Below are 21,158 nucleotides of genomic sequence, written 5' to 3'. Positions count from 1 at the left end.
AGACCTGCTCTACAAACTCAGCTCTGTCACCACTGTCAATAGATACATCACCAGAAATGCAACTGGGCCAGACGGGTCCAGCTCTTAAACGATCGCTGCTTTTTTTGGGTCTGAGGCAAAAGAATCCATTAACAATGCCTCCCCTTAACCAGCAGCCCCCCCATCTTGTGTAAATGATGCCCACATCCCTCAATACCCCCAAGCCCAGGGAGGCAGCCCCCTCACCATCTGTGAGTCAGCCATCAATATTGTAGGGCACAAGAGGAGAGGAGAGGGGCAATTTTTCTGGTTAGGGATGCAAGAGGACGTGGAAATAAAATCTAAGCAAGTTTTTCAAAGGGCACAGAAGGTGCCAGAACACAACAGCCACTTGGGTGTAAAGATGGAAACTCAGCCTGACAATCAGGCAGTCTGTCAAACATTTCCCGGGTCTAATGGGTGTGCACACCTGTAAGGTTTCTTTCAGGCACCTTTGAGGCTCCCCCATGACTTGCACTTCTCTGCCCATTGAGAACAAGATAGTAAGAGAAAACCCTTTGAATCTGATCTTCCAATTACCACCCATGCCTCTTAGGGTGCAGAAGAGATGTGGCGGATGTGGGGGCAGTGCCTCTGGCTGAAGGATGAGGTGGCAAGAGAGCTGTGTGTTCAGTATCCCTTTCCAGTCAGAAGCCATCTGCTGCTGGTCTCCAACACAAGCCTGTGTCTCTGGGGCACATACCTGTTGAGCATTGGTGGCAAGTGTCTGGATCTGTCCCTGCACAACTTGGGTGCCTGATACAGGCTGGGCTAAGCGAATATACTGCAACTGGCCGGCGTTCAACTGCACCTAGGGCAGGGGCAGAGACAGAGAGACCATAAGACATTGAGTATAATCTCAAACACACAAACTTTCTATGACCAGAGATGGTGATTGTCCCCTACCCCTCAAGCCCTCTAAAGAAGCCTGCCCTGAAAAAAGTCCCCTTTAAACAGAGGTCAAAACAAGCAAAACCAGAGTATCCACATCCCACAAGTCACACAACATAGCAGAGTACGTTCCCTGAACAGACTTCAGAAAAAACTCCCAAAAGATCCTGTCACAAAGGTGAGAACAGTATGGCTGTATGCTTATTATTTGCTGGCTCTTAGCTCTATGATCACAGTTTATCTTAGGAATTTATCTGTTTGACATCGTAAGAATGCCTGTACATTAAGTGTGGGCCTCCTTCCCTCCCATCTCCCACAATTCCCAATATTGTAAAGAGATCAAGCTTCCGCCAGGAGCCCAAAGCAGACAGCCATCGTTCCACACCACAGCCCTCGCACTGCCCTGCCCCATGCTGCACATCTTGGAGGCAGCAGCTGGCCTGCTTAACCATCTCTGTCCCCAGGAGCCAGGCTGGATGGGGGTCTGTGGGACTTTTAGGATCCTTGGTGATCAGCACAAGCTTCTGGCCAAACACCTCCCAAGGGGAAGTAGAATCAATAAACCTTTCACAGAAAACCCCACCATGGGAAACAAAAGCTACAAAAGTGCCCTTAGAGTCTCTGATGCTTACGATTAAATCTCAGATAATACAATAATACCACATGCTGCATTTAATTGTGTGCTAAAAGCCTTAACTCAGGCTCTTAACGCTCCACTGTACCATGAAAGTATTAGTGCTTTGAGCTGGGGATGAGAAGAGGAGCAAGGCAGTTACCACGTGAGAGAACGTAGCTCAGCAAAGATAACGGTCAGCAGAGGAGGACTGCAGACATTCACGCCCTTGATTTAGAGGGAATAAAAGGGATTCGGGGAGCATGGATACCTAGGTCTTTCTATCTGGGGGCCCCAGAAACCACCTGCCCTGGATGCCTGGCCTACCCTTGTTGCAAGGGGGAGCTTCTTGCGGCTAACAGGCAAGTGTTGCCTCTGCTCTGGAGCAAATTTCCCTCTGGCCTTCAAGAACTAACTTCACTGCAGGACTCTTCCTTCCATGAGGAAAATGTTAATGGATGAAGCTTCACTCCTGCATGCGGTGTTCAATCAAAATGCTTCTCTGAGACTTCCAGCCTCACAGAGTTTGACCTACCAAGAAAAAACTACCTCTGTAAGTTCATGGTAGACCATTCCAGAATTGCTCACTTGAGGCAAGACTCAGGGACACACACTCTAAACCCATTAAAAATCTGGTTCAAAGGAGACAGGGCGAGAGTATTATGACCTGCAGTCATTTCTCTCCTGAGAATATGCCAAGAGAAGCTGCTGGGAGGTGTGGTGCCAACCCTGAATTCCCCACCTAAATCCTACAATGCAGCTTCCTGGCAACAATGTTAAGTTGCTTGTGGTGAGGAAGGCAGCTGGGCGGAGGCTTGGGAAACTTCATCTACAGAGACTGATGGTGGCTAGTCCCAGAAGTCCCTAGAACTCCAGTCAGGGATCACAAGGTGAAAGACTAAAGCCTTGTCCCAGGAGTGGGAGAAGGTATACTGACAGCCACAGGATGTAAAATTTTCTAGCTGGGAATAGCTCTTTGCAGAAACCCAAATGTGACTGAAAAGCTGTGAGCCAAATGTTTCCAAGCAGCTCTTCAATAAAAGCAAGAAGCTTTCCTTTTAGGCTTAGGTTAAGACATTTGGTGATGATCCGTCCCTCATTCCTCTATGGCAGGCCAGGTCTGGGGATCCTCATAGCTTTTTTACATTGATTACTGAGAAAATAAGCTGTGGATTTTTGAAAGGGAAATAAAGATTCCTTCCTAAAGCTCATCTGTTGGGAACATTCCAATTAGCTGCCTAAAGAGTCTGGAAATGAAGACTCCTACAGAAGGTACCTGAACCAGTGAAGATGAAATAGTGAATTCTGCCACAAATCTTCTGGGCTAACGCTCTGTACCCCAGAGGGTTACAGTATCTGCCAGGTGGAACTCCTCTGCTTAAATGAACTTGTGGTGGTGCCTTCACTTGTAAAAATGAGAACCATTCAACAGCAATCTTGGGGTTGGGGACTGAAACAATGAAGCCAGGCAGAGCCCAGTCACCTGCAATCTGTGGGTATCGAGCACACGTGAGAGAGGTGGAGAACGAGACACACACACTCCACTTTCCTAAGCTTTCTCTTGGTCTATTACTATGTTAACTTCAGATGAAAAACAATTCCTAAACTGATCTAAGGATGCTTTTAGAGTTTTCACAGAGCAAGTGGTTAACCAAGTCTATGTGAGTTTCTATACCTGCCTACATTTCATTTACAACAGAAAGGGCAAAGGGTAGGAAACAGAAAGAAGAACTGCTCTGTTTCACTCACTTTCCAGTTTTGGGGGTAAAATGACCAATGTACAGATTGCAAGTGTTAAGACAAAGACATATTTTACAAAAGAAGGAGTACAAGTAAAAAAGCCAACAAATCTAAGAAATGAAATCCCTCAAGGCACACAGGAAGCAGCAGTCCACAGTAAAGGAATGGATAAGTTATATGAAAGCCAAAAATACACTTTGCTGCAGGCTCCACTGGGAACTGACTCATGAATATGCAACAAGTGTATTTATGGCCTTTCCTATACACCTCCCTCTTATCCTCTGCTAATCAAGACAGGACTGCCTCACAGGGCCTTTGGGCCTTGGCACGAGTAGCGGTTACAATGATTTCCTGTGTAGGTGGAATGAGGGAAAGCTGAGGAGCTGACCCATTGTGGTGAACCTGAACCCGCATTAAAGGAAAGCAGGGAACAAACACAGTGAAGCAAGTTGTGGTCAGGAACACTGGGTATATAGGTTAAAAACAAAACACACACACACACACACATACATATATAAAAAGTATGTGGGCCAGGCATGGTGGCTCATGCCTGTAATCCGAGCACTTTGGGAGGCCAAGGCTGGCGGATCACCTGAGGTCAGGAGTTAGAGACCAGCCTGGCCAACACTGTGAAACTCCGTCTCAACTACAAACAGAAAAACTAGCCGGCGTGGTGGCATGCGCCTGTAATCCCAGCTAGTAGGAAGGCTGAGGCAGGAGAATCACTTGAACCTGGAAGGCGGAGGTTGCAGTGAACTGAGATCAAACCACTACACTTCAGCCTGGGTGACAGAGCAAGCCCCGTCTCAAAAAACAAAACAAAACAAAAAAAGCCAGTATTGTGCATGTGTTTAAATAGCTTTAAGTATTTCCTTCTACAGAGTCGTGAAGACAGACCTCAGGGCAGGACTCACCGGGATCTGCTGGATCTCTCCTGTGTTAGTGATGATCTGCTGCATCACCTGCATTGTCTGTCCAGTGCCACTCTGGGCCTGCTGGGCTTGACCCTGAGGCTGAGCCTGGACAATCTGCACCTGCTGACCTTCTCCAACCTGCATTGTCACAGGCGTGGTCTGAAAGGAAGAGTTATGAGAATGCTGCATGAGTTCAGGGTCAGAGTCTATAGGATTACCAAGGGGTTAATAACGAGCAATTTGCCAGGAGCAAACCCTCTCCATGAATGCCTAAACTCATCTCAATATTAGTAATACTCAACCTACACAGTCCTTTGGATTTACAGCATTGCTAAAGTTACTCTCCAAAATGAAAGGAAAGCCAAAAGTATTTTTAGGCTCATAGTATACAATATTTGCATGGGTCCCAAACATAAATCTCTGTGCCCCAAATGCTGCAACTTTTTCACAGCCCTGTTAGTGATGATAAGTCACATACGATACAGAAAAAGTTAAAAGCAACCATGACAGTTTACTTCAGAAATAGCCAAAGTCAAGTCTGCGGCAGGTGAATTTGGATATTAAATGGAAAGAGTTAGTATGAATTTATTTAGTTCAGAATCATATGCTCTTTCTTAGGTATAATAAAGCACAGGGGTGCATCTCCAAGGCTGGCCCTAGCGCACACTGGCTCTCACCCCATTCAAGCTGCAGAGCAATTCCTGCCCACACTGACCAGATGGCTGCTCTGGACGACAGTATGCCTTCCCACAGGAAAGCAACCGCTGCTAACTCACTGGACACTGTTAAGACACGGACTCTTACCTAAGTCAACCCCAAATTAATAGAATTTAAGAAAGCAAGAGCTCTAGCTTTCTAAAAATAGCATTCTCGGATTTAAGAAATTTCTGCCCAATGTATGACTTAGCAGATTCTGTCTCTCTCACACACACTTAACGGCTGTAGTCCTATGAAATGTACTCTTTTAAGAGACGTTAAAGACACAAGCTGCCAAAACGGTCAATCGTTCTTTCAAATCTCAAAACGTTAGTACTAGTTGTGACTTTTAGAGGTTACCTGGAGAAGTGAGCGTATCAGGTTCATCTGGTGATGGTAGTGATGGAGTGGGGGTGGTGGAGCATTTTGAACTACACCTGTACACCCAATCCCTGACTTGAATTCCGTTACTATCTCTCCCCATCCTGAATTAATCACCTCGGTAAGACGACTATGGAAGTCTCAATGAAACATAAACTTCAACTGATGTTGCTATTCTGATGTTCTTAATTCTGACTACATAGGTTACTGAAAATTACAAGTATGCATCCAGAGTTACAAGGGAAGGGGATGGATGTGTTCTGTGAACAACAGATGAGATTCAAGGAATTACTAAGGAGAAATTACTATAAACCGGAGGAGGGCAGGAAAGAAAGACGGCCGGGTGTTCTAAAAGTACATGCAGTGGGCTAGGCCAATGGAAAACATCTCTTCCATTCTTGTACCACAATTTTCAACTCAGCCTATTCCCAAACCTCCAGAAATAAGTTTCCAATTTATGACAGAAAACACAGGATTCATTTTACCAAAATATTCATTCTTTCCGACTGTTTAATACATACGTATTCTGTCCTACAAAGGATATCTGCACTCAACTTGAAATAGCCGTCACTATGGGTCCAGGGAGGAGTGACACAGCACAAGGCCACCCTGAAGCAGCAAGATGGTGAATGAACAGCCGGGAAATGCTGGGAAGGACCAACTTCACCAACCTCACAAGCCTTATCAGTTCCAAGCTGAGCAGGTCTGGGTTGGCAGAGAAGAGGATAGATGAAATTCTTGCTGACTAAAAAGAAATGCATGCTGCCAACTCATCACTGTGCTATATCAACCCAATTTTCCCAAGAGGATTTCCAAGGTATTTCTAAATCATTTCAGGAAAATGAGGGCTTGTGTTAGCATGGCAGCTGTCAAATCACGTATGGTGTGCCCTGCTGTCAGGGCACAACAGCCATGAGCTTCTTAGGATGATCAGCCAACCAGAGCCTGCCCCTGGCAGACTCCCTCTAAGTTCACTCTGTAAAGGGATAAAGCCTTTGGCAGGTAAAGCTCTCACCACTGCAGAGGCACAAGCATTAGCCAAAGAAGGTCCCTTAGGCATCATGGTGTAGTCAAGGCCTTGAGGCAGTGACTGAGCAGCCATTATCTTTGATCCACTCCTGCCTAGCACAGTGTCTGGCATAGAAGAGGCACTAATTTTTTGTTATATGGATAAGTAAATAAGCAGGGAATAAATCCTAAAATCATAATTACTATGTTTTTTTTTTTTTTTTTTTTTTTTTATGGAGTTTCACTCTTGTTGCCCAGGCTGGACTGCAATGGCACAATCTTGGCTCACCACAACCTCAGCCTTCGAGGTTCAAGCAATTCTCCTGCCTCAACCTTCCAAGTGGCTTGGATTATAGGTATGTACCACCACACCTGGCTAATTTTGTACTTTTTAGTAGAGACAAGTTTTCTCCATGTGGGTCAGGCTGTCTCGAACTCCCAACCTTAGGTGATCCACCCACCTCATTCTCCCAAAGTGCTAGGATTACAGACATGAGCCACTGCACCTGGCCCTCATGATTACTTATAGTTTTTTTTTTTTGTTATTGTTAACGAGTCTCTATTTTTATTTTGATGACAAAAATCACACAGGGAAGGACAAAAATTATCCATGACAAACTAGGAGTGGGAATGGGCTGGGAAACATGGAAGATGGGCACCCAGAGTTCCTAGAATCCCTCCTGGAATCCTAAGTTTCCCTCCTAGGACCCTGCAAGGTACCCTAGGTGCCTCCTGGCACCCCTTGGAGGTCCCAAGGAACCCGGTTTAAGAACCAAGGCTTTAGGCCAAGAGCTTCCTTGCACAAGAAGGTGCAGATGTACAGGGATGGTTCAGACAGTGGCCTCATCCTCCTCCTCCAGCAGGATGTAGGAGGCGTGGCTCTCGCAGGGCCACTGCAGGGGTGAGCCAACAGTTTTGCCATGCAGTCCAGGCTGCCCGTAAAGGCAAACGTGTCCTTCCAGCTCATCTCCTCCTCCTTTTCCTCAGTGCCATTGTGGATGTAAACAACATCAAAGAAGAAATATGGGCACTGGAACATTTTCTTCATGGGCTCCATCAAGGAGAACTGGGGCTGGCTGAGCGGATGGCTGCCGACAAGGATGGTGCAGACCACATATGGCAGGGGAATTGTCTGCACATTCTCTGTGACTGGAAGCTCAGTTTTCTGCTGGATCAGACTGAAAGTCCTTCTAGATTGAAGGTGGAACAGGAAACCAGATCACAGAGGCACGTCTCCAGATCATAGAGGCGGTTGCAGAGCTCGCGGGGGTCAGAGGTCAGGCCGGATAGCCAGGCCGTGTCGTTGTTCACCACCACCAGCACAAACTTGTGGCTTCTGTTGATCTTGTGTTTTGTCTGCACGAATATCTTGATCATCTGGGAGATGTTGAGGGGATTGGTTTTGGAGCCATTGAATGACTCCAGCATTAGCAGTGACATTTCCTCTGACAGGTCCAGGCAGATTATCAAATTCTCTGGAGAGCTGACCCTTGGTGTTTGAATTTGGGCCTCAAGGCCTGGTGGGGACACCTACCAGGACTTAGGGTCGGCTCCTGAAATGTTGGGACTCCCATCATCAGCATTGGCAGCCTCACTCCTCGCTGTGGCTACCCACGCTGCCGTGCCCCCACTGCCCGGTCCTCAGCCCCTTCAGGATCAGAGCAAGTGCTTCTCTTTCCTCCTCCTCTTCTTCAGTGGGGCTGCTGGGCTCTGCCACTTCCATGGCTCCTGTATAGTGTAGCCTGAGCCTCCCTCCAAATCAACCGCCAGCTCTCTAGGAAGCCACCATCTTTTCAGCCGGAAGTTGTGCGTCACACTTAATTTTAATTCTTTGTGTGTTTATTTGTTTTTGAGACAAGGTCTTGCCATGTTGCGCAGGCTGGTCTCAAATTCCTGGGCTCACATGACCCTCTTGCTTTGGCCTCCCACAGTGCTGGGATTACAGGTGTGAGCCACCGCACCTGGCCAAATCATAATTATTTAAATATACCTCCCAACTGAGCATGGCGGCTCATGCTTTCATCCTACCACTGTTGGAGGCCAAGGTGGGAGGATGGCTTGAGGCCAGGAGTTTGAGACCAGCCTGTGAAACATGGGACTCCATCGCTACAAAAAATTTAAAAATTAGCCAGGTGTGGTGGCACGTGCCTAAAGTCCCAGTTCCTCGGGAGGCTGAGACAAGAGGATTGCTTGAGCCTAGTAGTCTGAAGCTGCAGTGAGCTACGATTGTGCTACTACACTCCAACCTGGGTGACCAAGTGAGAACCTATCTTTAAAAAAAATCAGTGAATAAATCAATCTACCTCTACCCCATTTTTTTTATTCTAGGTAAACCCAGCTCCTTATTAGAATACACAAGGTTGTCCAGGATATGTTCACTACCTGTCTTTTCAAACTTGCTTAGATGGTGCCCTATGCCGACTACTTTCCCACAAAACTCCCTGTACTATTTCTCACCTCTAAGCTTTTGCTGTGCTGTGCCCCCTACTGGCAATACCATCCTTTCCCGCTTTCTTTCATTAACTTCCACTGTTCCCTAACACTCATTTTATTCTCTTTAGGAACATTATCTGACCACCTTCTTCACATCTTTCTTAGATACTCATTCCCTCCCCTATTTCTTTTTTTTTTTTTTGAGACAGGATCTTGCTCTGCCACCTTGACTGGACTGCAATGGAACAATCACAGCTCACTGTAGCTTGGCTTCCTTGGCTCAAGCAATCCTCCCACCTCAGCCTCTTAAATAGCTGGGACCACAGGCACATGCCATCATGCCTGGCTAATGTTTTGAATCTCCTGTAGAGACAGGGTCTCACCATGTTGCCCAGGTTGGTCTTGAACACATGGGCTCAAGCAATCCTCCTGCCTCAGCCTCCTAAAGTGCTGTAATTACAGACATGAGCCACCACACCCCCACCACCACCTTTTTTTTTTTTTTTTTTTTAAATTAAAGGTCTTGCTGTGCTGCCCAGGCTGAAGGGCAGTGGCATGATCCTACCTCACTATAACCTGAAACTCCGGGGTTCCTCCCACCTTGGCCTCCCAAAGTGTTAGGATTACAGGTGTGAGCCACCGCACCAAGCCAAGGTACTCCTTTTGATGTGCTCCTATAACACCCTGTACACATGCCCATGTGGTGGTACAACCTTTTAAGTATTTGCATCCACAACTAAATTGTGAATTCTTTGAAAATAGGACTATTTTATTCATGCCTGTATCCCCAATACATAGTGCAGGACTTTCCCCTCAGAGAATGCTCAGTGTTTGATGAATTAATAATGATTGACAGAGAATGTGGATTCAGAGCTCATAGTACAGAGTTCTCTGCAGCCTCTCATGACTCCCAACAAACATGAATGCTACTGCTCTCAACAATACTACTGGGGAGAGAAAGAGTCCTCTGATTACTATCGTAAAAAGAGCAGGTCACTTGACAAAAACATGGGACAGAGAAATGATGGGGAGGAGTATGTAACCTGGCAATGACACCTAATCTCTCCCTTTAAGGGCACAAATTCCACTTCTGGCATAGTAGGCATGGAGTTCACTTTAGTACCGCTATAGAGATCCCACTACTCTTCATAAGGCGTTACAGACATGTTTTTTTGCCTTCTAAAATTTCTGAGCTAATAGGGATCCTGGAGAACATACTGTCCACTGCTTTCTTCATTTGACCTTTGAGAAAAACAGAATTCAGAGAGATTAGGGTGACATCTCACCCCAGGAACTGAATCTGGGGAAAAGTTCCAGTTTCCAGACTTTAAATGCAGTGCTCTATAATGATCTGGTTGCCTCTGCCCTCATCAAGCTCTGCCCATCCAAAAACCTAAGGGGCACTGTCTTGCTGGATGGGCATCCTCAGCAGCTCACAGACCTGGCCCTGCTGAGGCTGTGCAATGATGATCTGCCCAGGCTGGATGGTGGTCGTGGAGCTGGTGGTCTGCTGGCCTTGCTGCTGCCCCTGGACTTGGACGGCGGTGGGCTGCTGAGCCAGCGTGAAATAGTACTGGACTGGCTCGGCAGGAGTAACAGACTGGCGCACCTCCTCCTGTTGGGTGGAAAGAGAGACAGGTAAGAGGAAAAGAACAGACTCAGCAGCCACCACAGTGAATTTCCACTCTTCCCCCAAACAGGCTATGTGCAGTTGCCTGCTGAATGCTGAGCTCTCCACATCTGAAGCCAAAGGAAAGTGGAATTCAAAGAGACCAGTTATGCTAAATCAAACTAAAAATAACAGATCCTATAGGCTTCACAAAACATCCAGCCAATTTTTGAAGTATGAAATAATCACCCATTGCATGATAAGTTGCAAATGGGCAAATAATTACCATTAACTAAAAACCGCGCAGCAGCAGTGCTTGTCAGTAAATGCTGTCAAGGCCTGTGATCTGAGAACAGTGCTAATTGTAAGTGTTGGGAAGATGCTACCCAAACATCATGCCTCTCAGGCCTGGTCCCAATCTCCCAAATAGGCAGCGTTCTTCTCATTTTATCCCCACCACTTCAAGAGGCACTGGGCAGAAATTTCAGAATCAAGTTTCAGGATCGAGAGCACTGGTAGACAAGTACCCAGCTTTTCACAGCTTGTTGAAAGCTCTGTGGTCACTGAGGGCATGTCTATCCAGCTCACATCTGGTTCTGGTTGTACTTAGCCACAGAAGCGCAACCCAGGGGGCCTGATGGACAGCTCTCCGCTGGGGTACTGCCTTGGCTGATTAGGGAGGTCGCATTCTGTCCGATCTGCAGAGTGGAGACTGTTTCTTCTTCAGCTGATGTTTTCCATGGCAGAAGGAGTAAACAACCCTCTCCCAGCCACCTTGAGCTCACAGCTGAGAGTGTAGGATGTTTACACACACTACAGCATGGTTACAGCCCACAGGGTCCAGGGTTGGGCAGCCCCTGACCACTGACACAGAACGACGTCTGATCCGGAGTGACCTGTGGACACATGGTGCCCCTGCCTGGGACAACAAAAACAATAAAAACACAGAACCACTTGGGCTGTCTGAGTAAAAATATTAGCTAAATTTACTCACATGCTTATTCAGGGCAAAGTCTGTCATGTTCCAGAAAAGAGGAAGACACTTCTTCAACGTACACAGACCCTGTGGACTGCCTCGAACTCCCTAAAGTAGCATTTACAAAGCTGGTATTGACCCCATCCCCACTACGTTAGGTGCCCTGAACTGCGCTTCCAAAGTATTGTCCTATAGTATAATTTTTGCACTTGCATGTCTAATTAACTATCTGTTCTGGTAAAACGTAATCACCATGAGGGCAAAGCCTGGCTCTCTTGCTCCCTACTATCCCCTGCATTCCCCAGTAGGCACTCAGTAAGTGCTTGTTGAATGATACATGGATTTATTTAGACAGGCAGACAGTTAGAGGCAGGAAAATACTTCTCTGAATCCAAGTTGGTGGTATGACAAATTCTCTTGAACGCAACAGCTGTTACCAATAGAAAAAAGTCATCTCTAAACTCTCTTTTGGTACCTCTAGGACTCTGTTGCCATAGGGTATGGGAGCAGCTGGTGTCCCTGCGGAACAGGGCTGGGTATTCTTTGTTTGCCTGATGACTGGGAGCCAGGATACTAAAATTAGGACCACCAATCTCTAGCCCCTAAGAAACAGGGGTCTCTGCATGACATGGTTACTTGACAGCCATTTACCTAGCTTAGGGAGATAACTGTAACATTTTGGGTTTCTAAGCAAGTCCTTAAACATGAACTGACTTTCTAGATTGATATATTCTGTGCTTCAGACCCAAACACTTTTAACACTCAATACAATTATGCTGAGGCAGAAGGAAAAGGAGATTCTCTTTCATTTTCATCTATGTCTCAATTTCCACGAAGACTTAAAAATGGCAACGTCAACTCCATTTCAACCCCAACTTCTCATCATTATAAATAAATGTCAGCCTGGAAACGAGGTCTTGGCTGTGGCAAGGCTAAAATACTGATACCCTTTTCAGCCAAGAAACGGGCCACCTGCTCTTTGCAAAGCTATTGAAGTGGGTTCAAGGTACTTATGTTCCACTGTGATCTCCCTTCTTATCTTATGAAAAACACAAATCACTGAAATCCAGACCTGATTTGGAAAAGCTCTTGGGTAATGAGAGGGTATACAGGACTAAGAGCCCCAGAACCAGCTGTATAGGGTGCTAGGCAGCAGGGAGACACCTGCATTTTCTAGCCCTGACCTGTGATTGTTTAGTCTCTAGTTATCCCCGACTACAGCTGATCTAGTAACTGAATGACCTTTTTGTCAGACAAAAAGCAAAACCTTTAAAAACCCCTTCCAGAAGCCAATACCTCTAGCCAAAAGCTGTGAGATCAGGTAAAGGGCTCCTCCTATGCTGCTTACAATACTTCTTAAACCGTTTATGAACTAAACAGTATCTAGGACACTTGTGAGTATCAAGTGGAGGCACCTAGGTTTGTGTTGTTAGGACAAGGCACAACTGTTCTCAAATCGCTGGAATGGAAGAAGGCATACCTAAGGCTCTGCTGCATTATGAAGACTCATGCGGCCAATGGAGGTCAAGCTAGCAAGAAAATGATTATGCTTTGTTTAAAGAAATGGGTGAAAAGATAATGATATTTCAATGGGCAGGAACTTTCAACTCATAGCTTTAGTGGGGCAGAAGTCAGGCCTCAACTACCTCCTACTTTGAAATAGTCTTTACTTGCTTCCCTGAAGAACAAGCAAAACTCCCAAGCATCTTTGAGAAGTCAAGGGCCTTAGATTCACAATTCAGTATTTCTGGCTAGTTCCTTTTCCCAGCAGTGGGAAGTTGGCCCAAGTGGTAGAACAATCCTTTAATGACTGGATCAATCCAGAATGGGGCACTTGCTCAACTTTAACAGAGGCCTCCCCAACTAGAGGGCTGGCTCTTGGAATCTTTCCAGAAGCTGAGACTAACAAACAGTGCCAGAGAAGAGCAGCATCACATCCTAGGGCCATCTCTACAGTGTTGTGCAGCCAGCCCCGACTGGAAAAAAGTACATTTGCTTTAGTGGCAAGAGTGAACTGCTGCTTCCTTCAGAAAGGGTGGGTTTTGGAGAGTAGGCGTTTTAAAGGACTTTAAGAAGTGCCAGCCAATTTGGAGCTTGGAAAAACTTTGTGTCTACAGAGGATTAAAAATGCTATCTTAGAATTTCAGGCCAGCTTTCAGCAATCTCAACCTTTCAAAGGCCAGGCAGCAGCTGTCCCGAATACGTTGCCAATCAATGGCTTGAACACCTACAAAGAACTAAATCCAAGCAACAAGAAGCTGTTTCAGCTAGACACACACACTTTAAAAGCAGATGGATCATGGCACTTTGAGTCTGGCTAAGATGGAATAAGGATCTGTGTGATACCCCGAGAGAGCCAGAAGCACTGAGGAATTTGGAGGAACTGGCAGGATGTGACCCTTCTCTCCAGCCAGTGTATTCAGCAGACAGCCCACAGAAAACAAGGAGTTAGCACAATGAGAGTGAGCAAGGCCTGATTTCATCACGGAGCTCACCATCTTGTTTCAAAGGGGGCTTCTAATAGACACAAGGAGATAACAATTTCAACAAGGAAAGCAGGTGTGTGATACTCTTTGTTCTGAAGGAAGAGAAATGGCCTGAGTTCTTGTGGTTGTGACTTCTGAGAGAGGAGGGAAGGACCCCAAGAGGAGAAATTGAGCCTGTGGGCACAAACCTGCAATGTTTCAAAGCCGATGTGCAGCTGGGGACGACCGTGGCAGCCTGCCGCTGTAAACATCCGACTGAAAGCTCCTCTGAACACCTTACAGCTTCCAGTCAAGGATGTTTACAGTAGCAAAGACTGCCCAAAAAGAACGGAGACGCAGTGAGGCACACCCTACTCTAGTAAGGAGGTGACAGGGGGCTTGCTAATCCAAAAGCCCCCATGCAAGGTCAGAATTATAAATGTTCATTAGGATGCCCACTTCTAGACTTTCTCTGACTGGTTATTAATTCAGGCCGGCATGGGGAGAATGGTTGTCACTGAATGATTATTTCTAAGGATAATATATTATGAAATAACTCATTAAAAATACTTAAAAGTTTTATATAACAAAGAAAGCGGAACAAGGCACAGCTTTGCTCCTGTGAGATTCTGCCACTCTTTCCCAGTGTCTCTACTACACCTAGTGGAATCATCATGCAACCTGCATGCCTAAAACAATGAGCTCTACAGGACGGACGTCTGTTAGAATCACAATTAGGAGCTATATGCACCCAAGGTGCTGAAAAAACAACTAGTGTGATCTTTGGAGAGGGGCAGACAGAAGAGAGGGGAAGGCAGACATTCACATTCTTTCTTGTGATTGCTGGGAAAACAGCTCAAGTGGTGGTTCTCAAATCTGGTTGCACATTAAAAGCATCCAGGGAATTTTAAAAGGTACTCATGCCTGGGCTCCATCATGAGATTCTGATTCAGCTGATGTGGGGTAGAGCCTGGGTGCTGATGGTTTTAAAACCCCAACAGGTAATTCTAGTGTGCAGTCGGGGCACTACATAAAGATATAAGAACCACAATACAGAGGAAGAGAAAACATAGTCCATTCACTCCAAATACCACTGTGCACACAGAGAAGTTGTTTCTTAAAAATCTGAAGTCTATAACTTTCTGGGACTATTCTCCCATCCCAGATGAAGAGCTCTGATAGACTTCCTAAGATACCTTGAAATGAGCTTCACTTTACCATTTGTAACTAAAGTTTTTCATTTTCATTTTGTCTATTTTCATTTAAATACCACTTCAGAGGCACTGAGTTAAAAGTATCCAGAAATGAGTAACAGAGGAGATGTTAAGAATGAATCTGGTCTAGAGACAAAGAGCAAAGGGAACAGCAAATGACTTGTGCTGAGAGGAAAAGGCACGTATCTGACACCAGTATGCAAAGTGCTCTTCAGTCAGCACAATGGCAATGCACGCACAGCTCACCTGACGCTTTGGAGGTTTCAGTTCATCTCTTGGAACGATATCGATGAGAAAGTCAAACTGATCAAATTTTGTAATTGCCATGGCGATATCATTTCTCTGTAACAAAGAAAAGTGGAGTGAAAAATTAGCCTGGGGAGAAAACTAGTTCACTTGGCTTTATACCCTTCAAATAAGGTAAGATGACTTCTGAGCCAAACTAAACACCCATGGCCAGTTCTGTAGCTGAAATAAGCGCAGCCAAATTCATATGCTTTAAATGATCAGACTTGGTGGACAACCATCAACAAAAAAAAGATACATGTAACACACACTCTAAAATGGGGTAACTAAGCCTCCAACCACTGCTACTCCTGCTTGACCCTCTCCCTGCGATTTTCAAATTATCATCCTCTAGTACAAACCTAGTAATCTCAATTAGTAGGGTTCTGGTCATTCTGTGGGTTAGCAAAGTTAGGTTTAAAACCTTTTTAAGGCCCTAAATAATCCCTTTACTTCACAAGTAGTTACAATCTATTTTAGATTTCTTAGGTCAAATCTTAATTCAATAACTTTCTGCAACATTTTCAAGTCACTGGATCTATATACACTAAGTTCTCATAAGCTATGGTTTTTATTTGGGAATTCAAAACTGCAATGCTTAAACCATATCATGGTTTAAGAATTCTGATATTCATAGCTTCTGCTATGAATAGTGGCAGGAGAGGTGAGAGAACATAGGAGTCAGATGGCTAATGATACTGAAACCAAGACCTGCTCTGCTGGGGTTTTCTCCCAAGTGTGATACTTCCTTTCTTTGAATAATTAAAAGATTTTTACTAAAACCCAACATATTATGTATAGTTAAGATTTGTGTACTTTACTGAAGATTTTATCGCCAAAGGAAAAAATATATATATATGAAAAAACACTGAACTCTAGTGAATGATAGCCATTTTAAAGTATTTAGGGGAAGCCAGACGTGGTGGTTCATGCCTGTAATCCCAGCACTTTGGGAGGCTGAGGTGAGCATATCATGAGGTCAAGAGATCAAGACCATCCTGGCCAACATGGTGAAACCCCGTCTCTACTAAAAAAAAAATACAAAAATCAGCTGAGTGTGGTGGTGTGCGCCTGTAGTCCCAGCTATTCAGGAGGCTGAGGCAGGAGAACTGCTTGAACTCAGGAGGCGGAGGTTACAGTGAGCCCAGAGTGAGCCACTGCACTCCAGCCTGGCGCCTGGCGATGGCACAAGACTCTGTCTCAAAAGAAAAAAAAAACGTATTTGGGAGAAAGTAAATTTTACAATGCACTGAAAAACAGATGACTTGAAGGATGGATAGAAGGACAGACAGATACAGGAATAAAATAAGCATAGTAAAATGTTTATGGTAGAACCTAGGTTGTAAGTATACAGGTATTCACTGTAAACTTTGCTTATGTTTGAAATTTTTCATAATAAAATGCTGGGGAAAATGTCAACACACTAACAGAAATCCTTAGCAAACTCTATATACCACACCTTAAAAGGTGACTCATCAGACAAAACAGGAGGGGATGGAAATTTTCTGTTTTTTCCTTCCCGTGTATCTGTGATGGCCTCAAGCCACTGAAATGCAAAACTCTAGTCCATCCTTCGTGCCAACCACTAGCTTGAAGATAAACCCTCCCAACTGAAGCAGGGCACATCTTAAGACTGCCAGGACTCATTTAAGATGACTACAACATAGTGTCACATTTTTGATGTCACCTACTCAATCGACCTAAATGGCTCATCTAATCATGGAATAAAGGGGGGAAAAGAAAAATAATAAACACCTCCAACATATAATTAAATGTTCTAGTATGTTTTGGAAACATAAATATACTTAAATTGGTCTTCCTAAAATTTTTATTTTGCTTTTTAAATTCCCTGAGGCAGGAGGATCACTTGAGCTAGGAGTTTTGTGACCAGCCCTGGGCAAATAGCAAGGCCTCATCTCTACCAAAAAAAAAATTTTTGGCCGGGCGCGATGGCTCACACCTATAATCCCAGCACTATGGGAGGCCAAGACGGGTGGATCACGAGGTCAAGAGATTGAGACCATCCTGGTCAACATAGTGAAACCCCGTCTCTACTAAAAATACAAAAATTAGCTGGGCATGGTGGCGCACGCCTGTAGTCCCAGCTACTCGGGAGGCTGAGGCAGAATTGCTTGAACCCAGGAGACAGAGGTTATGATGAGCCGAGATCACGCCACAGCCCTCCAGCCTGGGTAAAAAGAGCAAAACTCCGTCTCAAAAAAAAAAAAAAAAAAAAAAAAAATTTTTTTTTTTTATGCCAGATGCAGTGGCACACACCTGTAGTCCTAGCTACTTGGGAGGCTGAGGTGGGAGGATCACTTGAGCCCATGAGGTTGAGGCTGCAGTGAGCTGTGATTGCGCCACTGCACTCCAGCCTGGGCCATGGAGCGAGACCCTGTCTCAAAAAATAAAAAAGAAATATAGAAAGTTCCTTCTAGCCCTTTCAATATCCTTCCCCACACTCCCTTATATATGAGCAACCACAACTCTGATTTCTATCATCACCACAGGTGGTAATAATGCATTGTATCATGCACTATGTGATTTTTTTCCCTCTGGTTCCTTTTGGTAACATAGTACCTTTGAGATTTATCCATGTTGTATGGAGCAATATTTGTTTCTTTTTATTGCTGAGCAGGAATCCATTTCATTAATACCTCAAAATTTGTTTGTATATTCCTATACTGATGGATACTTGAGTTACTTAAGTTTTGGGGGTAGTATAAATAAGGTTAAGAGCATTACTATTTAAGAATGGCCACATTTCTTCTGGGTATATACCTAGGAGTGAAATGGCTAGGTTATAGAGTAGGAATATGTTTATTAGAAAGTGCAAAATAGTTTTTCAAAGTGACCTTACCATTTTACATTCTGACCAGCAACATATGAGTTTCAGACACTCCAATTCCTCACCAACTGTGGTACTGTCAGTCTTTTTTATATTAGGTATTCTAGTGGGTTAAACCAGTATCTCATTGCGGTTTTAATTTGTATTTCCCTGATGATAAAAGATGTTGCACATCTTCTCATGGGTTTATTGAACATTTGTTTACCTTCTTTTCTGAAGGTCTGTCCAAATGTTTTGCCTATTTTATTTTCTAATCTGAATTGATCTTGAAGGGAGCTTTAACTGGCTCTCTCTGGAGCCACAGACTAACTTCAAGGCAGCATAAATTTCTTCAACATGCATATCATTTACTGAAATTCAGTATTTTTTTACCTTTTTTTGCTTTAAAACTTTCATATAGTAACGTACACAAATCCTAACTTTATGCTCCACTGACAAGCTGTACTAGAATGCAGGCATCCCACAGATAAGGAATTTTGTCTGTTTTGTGTATCGTTAATCCCCAGGGCCTAGAAAAGTGCCTGGCACATTGTGGATGTTCAGTAAGTATTTTTAGAATAAATGAATAAACACATGCATTTTCTACTTTGTAGGTAAAGAGAGACAAAGAGAAAACAATGTACTTTCTTGGCTTTGATGTTAAAATACGCTACTATTTTGTACCTGTTACACCCTTCTTCTTGTATCTGGGAAACTTTTCCTCTAAGAGCTAGGGCTTGGCTATTGAGTGAGAGTTTCCAGAACCAAGGGCTCTGCATACAATATGAATGTTGATTTCCTTGGTTAAAATTAAAATTTTTGGAAAAAAAAAAAGAAGAAAAAGAAAAAGATTCCCCAGGAAGGCAACACAAGGAACAAAAAGCCTAATGAAGCTAGTGAGACTCCCAACCAGCAACTGTTTACATCTGGAAACAGGTAAATACTCTATCACTTGAGCATCTGTTTACAGTGAGAGGTCACCAACGGAAAGGAGTTCAGTCACTAGGCTGTGAAAATCAGGACAGAATTAAATTTTTGGTGGAGAAACACAATCATCATGACTGGAAGGTATGTCTGCCTCCCAACGGTGGAGATGCCAATTACATGTCCGATTGATAGAGGGCTAAAGAAGAACAATAATCTTTGGTCCAAAGCCACACAAGAGAACAGGCAAAGGCAGCTGCTTACCCCAGTTTTCCCAATCTAAGTCTGCAATAATACCTGTAAAGTCCGGCGCTTGTTATCCTCTGTGTGAATCCAGGCTCGAAGAGTCAACTCTGTGATAAAAATCTGGGCTGCCTTGGCAAAGAGTACAGGGGCTTCTGCACTGATCATCTGCAACAGACACAGGCCCTCCCTGTCAATCACCAGTAAGTCATTCAAACCAGTCAGTTTATCTCTTGCCTCACTGCCTGGCATGAGACTATGGGGCAAGGGTCAACAAATGAGGTGGTATGCTCCAGAGAATCCAAGGTAAAATAGATCCATAAGTAGGAACAAAGCAGGCAACAAGGGAGCAATGAGAAAGAATACTTATTAGCACCTACCATGTGCCAAACCTTGTGCAAGGTGCTTTCTTACCCTTACAACAGCCTTTCAAAGAAACCAGGGTTTAAGAACGATGAAGTGATTTTCCCATAGCCATAGAGTCAGTAGGGTTTAGGTTCTAATCTGAGGAGAAACAATATGGGGAAGGAGAGAAAGCCTGAAAGCCAATGGAGGTGGGTAAAATTGCAGGCTTCCCATCCTTTTGGGCTTTGTTTTGTACATACTGAAAAAGTGGATAACCTTCCAGTTTTATTGTGGGAATCAAATGAGATAATACATGACCCAGCACAGGGCCTGGCACATAGTAAGTGCTAAAGCATATAAACCTCCTTGATATGTCTGACTTCAAAGTTGAAGCTCTTGGTCAAACAAGGTTCTCAACCTTTGGTGAGGTAGTCTGTGCAGGCTACAGCCACAGAAAGGGCTCTGGAGTTAAAGCAGCAGTAGATGAGAAATAAGATATTGGTTCTATCACTCTGAGTGAGGCACTTAACCTCTTTGTGTCTATTTCCATTGTCTGTAAAATGGAACTGATAATTCTTATTACATCAAATCTCACAGGGCTACTGTGAGGAAGAAAGGAGCTAATAAAAGGGAAAATTGCTATCAATTGTTAGTTTTCTGTGCAAATACAAAAGTATTAATTTTGAGTGGTCAAGAGACAGAGGTGCTCTTTCTCTGAGATCTTTAATGGAGATGGACTCCTAGGAATACGGAAATAGCCAAGCCCAAGCATACCCTCTCACAAGTACTACTCATGTAAAATAAACTCACAGATCAAAAGGTTAGAAAAGGTAGACACATCATCAAAAATTTCTTAAGAGTTTAGATCAACAAAATATACATTATAAGATGCTAAGATGATGGTACTGTCCTGTTGATTTGATGATACATGTATATACTACACTCTGAAAGAACTGTGAAATACCAGCTTGGCCTGGTGGTTCACGCCTAATCCTAGCATTTTGGGAGGCTTAGGCTGGAGGATTGCTTGAGCTCAGGAGTTTATGACTAGCCTGGACAACACAGTGAAATCCTGTCCCCCGCTCCAAAATATATTAAAAATTAGCCAGACATGATGGCACATCTGTAGTCCCAGCTACTTGGGAGGCTGAGGTGGGAGGATCATTTGGGCCTGGGAAGTAAAGGCTACAGTGAGCCATGATTGTGCCACTGCCCTCCAGCCTGGGTGACAGAGTAAGACTCTGTCTCAAAAACAAATAAAAGACCAGGCATGGTGGCTCACGTCTGTAATCCCAGCACTTTGGGAAGCCAAGGCAGGCGGATCACCCGAGGGAGTTTGAGACTAGCCTGGCCAACATGGTGAAACCCCATCTCTACTAAAAATACAAAAATTAGCTGGATGTGGCAGCGGGTGCCTGTAATCCCAGCTACCCGGGAGGCTGAGGCATGAGAATCACTTGAACCTGGAAGGCAGAGGTTTCAGTGAGCTAGACTGTACCACTGCACTCCAGCCTGGGTGATAGAGTAAAACACTCCAAAAAAAAAAAAAAAAAAAAAAAAAAAAAAAAAAAAAAAA

At 44.4% G+C, this 21,158-nt stretch overlaps 1 protein-coding gene and 1 pseudogene across 11 annotated transcripts in view; both read right to left on the bottom strand.

Moving 5' to 3' along the window:
* Positions 1–21,158, bottom strand: part of NFYC (nuclear transcription factor Y subunit gamma) — an 80,186-nt gene that overhangs the window by 4,199 nt on the left and 54,829 nt on the right. For all 10 annotated transcript variants that reach the window (XM_032247115.1, XM_032247116.1, XM_032247118.1 and 7 more), the window contains exons 4-8: positions 19,292–19,405; positions 15,205–15,300; positions 10,136–10,309; positions 4,177–4,335; positions 722–829 (exon numbers count right to left, since the gene is read on the bottom strand). In XM_032247115.1, coding sequence (XP_032103006.1) covers positions 722–829; positions 4,177–4,335; positions 10,136–10,309; positions 15,205–15,300; positions 19,292–19,405 — 651 coding nt within the window. The remainder of the gene's footprint in view (positions 1–721; positions 830–4,176; positions 4,336–10,135; positions 10,310–15,204; positions 15,301–19,291; positions 19,406–21,158) is intronic.
* On the bottom strand, positions 6,791–8,172 carry LOC116529357 (annotated as a pseudogene). Its single transcript, XR_004259469.1, has one exon. The product of XR_004259469.1 is annotated as a BRISC and BRCA1-A complex member 1 pseudogene (transcript).

This window comes from Sapajus apella, unplaced genomic scaffold, assembly GCF_009761245.1.
Source record: "Sapajus apella isolate SASKATOON/1434 unplaced genomic scaffold, GSC_monkey_1.0 scaffold62, whole genome shotgun sequence".
Taxonomy (NCBI): Eukaryota; Metazoa; Chordata; class Mammalia; order Primates; family Cebidae; genus Sapajus; species Sapajus apella.
Note: the sequence above shows the minus strand (reverse complement) of the source record. Positions and strands in the feature narration are given on the sequence as shown.